The sequence below is a fragment of the Dipteris shenzhenensis genome, chromosome 32 (genome assembly GCF_047967505.1).
Source record: "Dipteris shenzhenensis isolate YYH24624 ecotype China chromosome 32, Dip_SZ_1.0, whole genome shotgun sequence".
NCBI lineage: Eukaryota > Viridiplantae > Streptophyta > Polypodiopsida > Gleicheniales > Dipteridaceae > Dipteris > Dipteris shenzhenensis.
This window is the reverse complement of record NC_141627.1, coordinates 42,819,786-42,827,403: the sequence shown is the minus strand read 5'-3', so window position 1 is coordinate 42,827,403 and position 7,618 is coordinate 42,819,786. Positions and strand designations below refer to the sequence as shown.

Genomic DNA, 7,618 nt, shown 5'->3' with positions numbered 1-7,618 from the left:
GCAGGTCGATGGCTTCTTTTGGGTAGAGGGCCCAGCCATTGCCAAGCGAGCACCGAGCGAAGGAGGCCCTTCTTTCTTGTCTTTGCGAGTGGATGCCACAATAGCAATAATCAAAGCTCAATCAAAGGCAAGCCGTTTGGAGGCATCATATCATATGCTTCCGAGAAGCCTATAAGAATCTATGCACCGTGGGCAATGAACCAAGTGGAGATAAGCAAGACCTCGTTCGTGTCGTTGATGGCAACCATAGCTTTTGTCATTGTAAAGGTGGACCTAGACGGACCTCCATCAGACCAAATCATTATTGTGGAGGGCCCAAATGCAGAAGACCGAGCCAAGTAAGCACCAAATTTTCTAGATGGTCAAACTCAATCAATCCTTGCTGCAAGTTTTCCTGAACAATAATCTCTTTTCTTGCAGCTAACTTTTGTGGCAAAGAGGAGGCACAAACTCACACGGTTGGTCCAAGAGTTCATAGACGAAGGCATTGTCATGTACATTGCGAAGAACATATCCTTTATGCACGCAAGGCACGCTCTTACCGTGTTTGACTTTACTATCTTAGCAACAATACCAGAGGGAAGTCTCCTTGCGGCACTGCAAGAAACTTTCATAAGCCAAGTATCTCAATTGGGCTACGGCAAAAAGGTGAGGTGCAACCTTTGCATTGAATATTCTTAAAGTAACACCATGCTGACAACGTGCTTGCCTGTTTGCTAGATCGTTGGAGTGCTGCACTTTATCGGCCTCAATGGCCCACTCCAATGTGGAGGTTATAGCGACCCACGCATGAGCAGAGATCCAGCGTGTCCTTTTTGCTACACCTGTGATTTTGTTCAGACAATCTTGCACATTCCCTCCTTGAAAGGATGCGTTGTAGACCGTGATGGCTCTCAAGTTGCCATACAAATCCACAGGAACCATGTCGATGATGTGTTGAAGCAGAATCCCTTCGTAGAGTTTCACAACCATAGTGTTGTGGCCACATGGAACATGTTGTTCGACAAGAAGCCTTCAGGGGAGTTCACTGTGAACAATGCTAGCTTTGTGACAAGTTTCGCAATGGGTGCTTGACAACTCTCCCTCAATCGTTCCATTGTAAATAGCTCTCAAGTTTTTTGCAAGCATTTTGAGTTTCTCATTTCCAAGCACTCTTCCTAGGGGACTCTGCCCTCCTTCCAACATTGGAAATTCCCATTGTAAATCTTGCTACCACACAAAATTGTACATGCCAACCAAATAAACGAGACCTACTTTCTTGGTGTAACTTCTCTTTTTGTTGTTGTGTTTGATTTAGTTTAGTGCATTATGTGGGCTCTCGGGCTTGATTTGGAGAAGACTACCATTTTATTGGGTAGCTATACGGAAATACCTTCTTGCCTTCTCTAAGTAGGTTGACACAGTGCACAAGCGATAGCAACGTACCCAAACAAAACACTTAGAAAACCAACCAACGCCCCCACAACCCTTTTTAAAAAAAAGAGAGGTCCCAACAGCAACAAGCCATGGACATACATGCCACTCTTGCACCGTACAATGTCCGTCTCGATGATGGTTTCATTGCTTCCAACCTGGGCAACACAAACATTCTTCTTTGTGTGCTAGCTCTACGCCCAATAAGCAGATACGATATACTATAGTCCATAATGGAAAATCACAACATGTGTGTTAGCGCATCTACAGAGCAAAAAAACAGTGTGGTTGGTATCAACGAATCAAGTGCCGCTGCACGACGCGAGAGATAGTGATCAGCACCCTAAGGGTTGTCCAACTTTTTTTAGGCGCCTCCTTTAGATTGTTGATGCACAATGGTAGGGAGATATTTGAAGAGTTTGTCGTTGGGTAGGAAAATGATAAAGGGGGGCATGCACTAATGTTGGATGAAACGACATCACTGACGACTATCGTCCCCGCTACTTCCCTTCAAGCAAAAGTGTCTCTACAAAACTTGGACAGCAACAGAGGATGAAGCAATACTATACAGGTGATGCAACTACATCCACGATAGCTAGCTAGAACTATTGCGGACGCTTTCGAAGAAAGAGTGGGCCATGGGACACTGGAAAAAGTGTTTCCGGCAAGATTTATAGAACATGGTCAGGCATGATCGTCACACATAGCAACGACCCAAAAAAGTTGCACGTTAACGCTGTGGATGCAGGTCATGCGGGTGTGCTACAATCCTACCCTGGCAGTAATAGGAAACGCACGCACCCTACCATGGGATCAACAAAAAAGCAAACCAATTACATGACCAAAGTCAAAGACACGCCAAGTTTTGAGTGTGTGAGTTGCCGGTGCCTCACATTCAGAACAAAGATGAAGCTCGTGAAGGACATCCACAAAGAATTCATGAACAATAATAATCTTTGGGAGCAAACTGGAACAACCGAGGAAGCATACATGTGCTCTCTTTGCTACAACCGCATCAATGCCAATACAACCTTGAAATTCTGTTGCCTCACAACAAAGCTAGCACCTAAAATAAGCATCACAGCAACTCTGAACAAGGTCGAGGAGCGCCTCATCTCTGTGAGACTACCTTTGGCTTAGATTAGGCAATTAACATATAAGGGTCAGCTTGGGCTGCACGGAAGCATTGTCAACGTGTTTGTCGATGTCAATAGGGCCCAAAAAATACTTTCGCGCTTCATCGACGATAGCGCTACAGTGGTCGTATCAATTAAGTGACGATTACAATACAGCCACAACTACGCTTGCGGGTTGGTCCGCCCAAACATTACCATGCGCGCACTGTATGAATTGCTAGGCACCCCCTTGTACAGAGAGAATAACATCCAGGTCAACACAATGTGGACACATCATATCAAAAAATTGCAAGAGAATGAGACAAGCGCAGGACTATCTGTGCCTGACAATGAAAATGAGGAGACAAATCAAATCGAGGGGATAGACACACTTGTGCATGGCATCTACACAGCACAACAAGTGGTAGATTTTGAAGACAAAACCATAAATGTTGCTCCGTCGGAGGGGTTTTCACCACCAGGGCTTCTATACGACAAGCATTGCGAGGAGCTAGGGTTCCCTACCCTTTTCTATGGGTAGAAGAGAGACTACGAACCAATGCCAACAAGAACATACCAAGGCATTGTCAAGTGGGAGCTTAGACACAAGAACCGACGGTTTGCGCTATGCATTGAGAGCTTGTTCTTTAAAACCATGAAAGTCGTGGTCCAGCAAATAGTTTCCTCGAGTTGGGTTAGAATGCGCAAGGGATAGCTCCAAGGAATATGTTTGAAAGTGTAGGCAGTGCTTGTTAATACAAAATATAGAGTAGTTGTTGCAGTCAAAAATTGGTTACCGGGACTTCGTTTGCCTGCGCACATCAGCCGATTACAAGCGATGAAACAAAACGTGTTCACGATGCTTAGGCAACGATGCTTAGGCAATTGGTTCCACCGACATTCTTTGTGACGTTCTTTGCTACAGAGAAACGTTGAGAGCCCCTAGTGTCTTGCCTGCGCAAGCTTCGTGACAGTATGGAGAACGGGGAGCACACAGAGACCACAGATGATGTTCATTCAAAACCTGGTCCGGTCAAACCCTGTCACGATCGCACAATACTATGCGCATAAATTCCAGGCCATGAAGACTTTGCTGAGGCAAGATGACATCATACCAAGCCTTGTAGATGGGTGTTTTTTCGTCACTGAATTCTAGAACAGAGGAAGCCAGCATGACGACGAACTTATATGGGTAAGAGGTGCGCCCACCTACAATGGTGACAACACAGAGGCCATCGAAAAATCTGTGGAGGACCACATTTCCACAGAGACGCCTCCCGACTACCACTTCATTTGAGAGATATTCAGACACACAAGCATAGGAAAACATGCACTAAAACAAACAAGAAGTGCCGATTTGGCTTCCCTCGTCCACCTCTTAGGGAGACACATGGGCTCCTCCCTCTACGGAGCAAGAATCATGAAGGGTGGCACAGGAAAAACTCAAAGAACATTTTCGCAATGCTAGAAAACCCCAACACGCAAGCACTCAGCCTTGACGATTTTTTGACGAAGCTAGGAATGACGGAGGATGAATACATACTGGCGCTGCGAAGTACCATTTCATAATCCTCCCTGTTTCTGCGAAGGCAACCAAAAGACATATATATACCCAAACAACTTCAATCCCATAATCTCGTCATTATGGGAAGCAAACACAGATGTGCAATTTGTAATGAACCCACATGGGGCGGCCTCCTACTGTACATCCTATATAACCACGATCGACAAAGAAACAAACAACGTTGTCAAGGAAGCAATCAAGCAAAGTGTTGAAAACAACTTGCCAACAAACGAGCGCATACGGAAAGTTGAAAATGCCATACTTGACACGCAACATATTAGCGCACAATAAGCCGTTTACCTATGCCTTTCACTACCACTCACAAGCGCCACGAGATAATTCATCTACATAAACACAAGCGCAGCGGAGGAGCAAACACTTTTACTGAAGAGACAATCCCAACTTGAGAGACTGGAGCCCGATAGCACGGACGCGTTCCTTGATGACATCATCAACAAGTACATCAAACGGTCAGATACCTTGGAAAACCTATGCCTTGCAACATTTGCAAGCGAATTCGACACAATGAAAGGGCGAGAGCGGAGAAGGAAGTGTAGCAAGATAATACGCTTCAACAAGAACACTTACACGGCATTTCAATGAGTACTAGGGTCTTAGTCATCACTCAAGAGGAATGGTAAATCACTTTAGAAGAAATAAGATCTTGGAGCTTCTTCACTTTTGGCGCTCACATTTTCTGAGTCTTGCATTGGACTTGTTATTGCTTGTGTGCAAGCGGCTTTCAGTTCGCCAACACCCCTCTTGGGCAACATCTTTCTTCATTCTGCGCCTCGCATTGCAGAGAGCAATTTTTCAATGTCGTCACTCAGCGGTGCTCCCGTAGATCGAATTGGGCACGTACCTGCTTCAGCTCGACAAGACGATCAAGGTATTTGTCTTCCCTTGTGGAATTTCGCGGGCTTGTAGACGGGGCAGAAGTTCTGCTTGTTTTATTCTTACGAGGAAGGGAGGTGCCAGCGACTAATTGCGCTAATCAACGAATTAAACGTTTGTCAAGGTACTCACGCCGGTACTGAACAATCCGTAGCGAGCAGTCGTGTTGCTAAGATTCTATAGATGCATTTTTTACCAATTACATTGTTCATTACCTTGGGCAGTCACACAAAAGGACGGACGGAACCAAAACAGTGCTTACGCGAGAGATTCCGATGGGCCAGCCATCACAGACCCCGTTGAACAGGTGAAGCTCCCTTCACCCTCGCTTGTACAGCAACAGAATAAACGCTTCGTGCGCCCTAATGTGAACATTGGCGAGGTTGTAGAGGAAAACTGTCAGGCATCATGTGAAGCAGCTTCTATGGCATCCCCTTGCAGTGGGGCTGATGTTGCAAAGGGGGGGCAACATTTAGGATCGTATGATTTGATATCTGCTGGAGCAGTTGGGTCAAACAGCGGTATTGTAGGAAGTGAGGAATTAGGAACGGGTTATGAAGAAGATTCTGAAGCTTCTGTTTGATAATATCTCGGGCTGGAGTTGCTGAAGGGAGAGGGTTCTAAGGCACATTGTGCAGATGAAATTCTCTCTCTCTCTCTCTCTCTCTTATGAATACGTCAATATGGTGCAGGATACAGAAGTGAGTAAAGTGAAAGCACCTAGTCTTTTGCAAAGGGCAAAGGAGGAAGTTGAAGCTGTATCTGAGGCAGTGCTGGAGTGTGTACGCTTGAAACATGAGCCTTAGTAATACGCCTCGGTGTATTAAGTCAGGCCTCATTTTTGTTACAGCTCAACTCTTTTTAGACAGGGATTGCTACTGTACTGAATTATTTTTCTTCTGCTTTACCTTTTATTTTGAGCGGAGAGTAGTGTGTATCCTCTAGAGTTTGAGCAAAGCTTTTACACGGTGATTGGATTTTAAAAAGAAAAAATAATTAAGCTAGGAATGAATCAATATCTTTTGTATCGTATGACTTATCATTCACTCCTTTTTATAGTCATGGATGTAAATGGTAGCTCTACATGATAAAGATAGAGAATCTCAATAGGTCCCCCAATTGAAAAGAATTAAAAAATGATAGTAATTAGTGGAAAAATAAGAAGAGGGGGTAAAGAGACAAAATAATGCACCAAGTTTGTCCAATAATGCACCAAGTTTGTGGACAAGAACAAGAGAGCACTCTACATCATTGCCTTCATTATTCAATTTTTATTAAGTGTTGGAGTATATTGATCCAGGAGGAGGATGGACATCGGACCCCTTCCCCTTCAAAACCCTTATTTTCTCAATTAGAAAAAGCTAACTTATATCAACAAGTGGTCCACTCTAAAAAGAAGATCTCAATTCAAATTGTGGCTAATGACAATGGGCCACGACACCCATAGCTCACAATGCACTGGAGTGGGATTATTTCCAAAAGAGAGAGAGACAAACATCAACAAGGCAAGAGCTTGTCAATGAGTCCTTTGCCTAAGTGATAATAATGAAATCTTGGATCATCTCTTTCAATATTGATAATAAGTCTAGTTTCAAATACTAAATAGTTTCTCACCCTCAAAATGCCACGACTGACTGTTTTGAAGAATTTAAAACCCTTTTACTATATCTTTATGAAGCTTATGATAAGACCTCGTGAGTGGATAATGGATGTCATGAGTTCAAGTCCTCCCTTTGCATGAAAATTTGAAGCTATCCCCTTGACCTTAGCTTAGTTGGGAACTCCATCTTTTCACTTAAGAAATCAATAGAATTTCTCAATTGAAAAATAAAGCCCCTATCAATTACCTTTCTTCTTAAGATAAGTTATATGCATAGAGTCATTTGTTGAGATTAAGAGCCTTTAGAATAGGTAGAGGGAAGTATAAATGACTAAACTAATGGAGGAATTAGGTGAGAGCCATTAGGGGCACATTATCATAGAATTTGCAAGATTTAGTAGAAACATTGGCTTGATTACGTTGTTTTCATCTTTCTTTAGAACAAAATGGGAAGAGTGGATCATAAAGTACTAGAAACCTCTCTCTCTCTCTCTCTCTCTCACACACACACACACACATGCGCGCCCGCGTGCGCGCACGCACGCATTTTTTGTGTGGTAATACTATATATTAATGAGTGGGAAATCTCAAACCAGGTGAAAACCCACCATGAAATACAAGAGTGTGAAGGAGCAACTCACACCTCTTCAAAAAGACAGGAGCTCAAGAATATTAAATTACACGCCAGCAGGTGGTGACATAAATATAATATCCTCCAGCGCAAGCCCCTGTCGTACTAGAAAACCATGAAGCGAAGTGGTGGTACCATCAATAAAGTGCAATTTCTTTTACCCTTGTGGTTCTTGATATGAGCACGAAGACGAAACTTTCGAATGACATGGTTAAAAACACATAGGAAGCATATTCTCAAGAGAAAAATTACCATTTGGTTCATGAGAAGGCACCTGTAGATCTAACTCTCAAAAATCCACATTTGTATCCTCATTATCAACATTAAATGTATCAGAAGGAGATATATCCACCGATAGTTGAAATAAATGTGAAGTTAGAGATGACTCCGTTCCAAGAAAA

The 7,618-nt window shown here is 43.4% G+C and overlaps 1 protein-coding gene across 2 annotated transcripts; it reads left to right on the top strand.

Annotated features, from left to right (window-relative positions):
* Positions 1 to 4,828: 4,828 nt before the first annotated feature.
* On the top strand, positions 4,829 to 5,913 carry LOC147880790 (uncharacterized). Of its 2 annotated transcripts, XM_087371198.1 has the most exons (3): positions 4,829 to 4,981; positions 5,211 to 5,293; positions 5,679 to 5,913. In XM_087371198.1, the coding sequence occupies exons 1-3, from the start codon at positions 4,909 to 4,911 to the stop codon at positions 5,790 to 5,792; spliced, it is 270 nt and encodes an 89-aa protein (XP_087227324.1). In that variant the 5' UTR covers positions 4,829 to 4,908; the 3' UTR covers positions 5,793 to 5,913. The 2 variants fall into 2 exon arrangements, with proteins under 2 accessions (XP_087227324.1, XP_087227323.1); XM_087371197.1 differs by having other exon boundaries at positions 5,211 to 5,913.
* Positions 5,914 to 7,618: the final 1,705 nt, after the last annotated feature.

Bases quoted from the DNA above. Each gene is read 5' to 3' on its own strand.
- LOC147880790 (XM_087371197.1), top strand. From the start codon at position 4,909: ATGTCGTCACTCAGCGGTGCTCCCGTAGATCGAATTGGGCACGTACCT. The intron at 4,982-5,210 runs GTATTTGTCTTC...TACCTTGGGCAG, and splicing joins AGCTCGACAAGACGATCAAG to TCACACAAAAGGACGGACGG.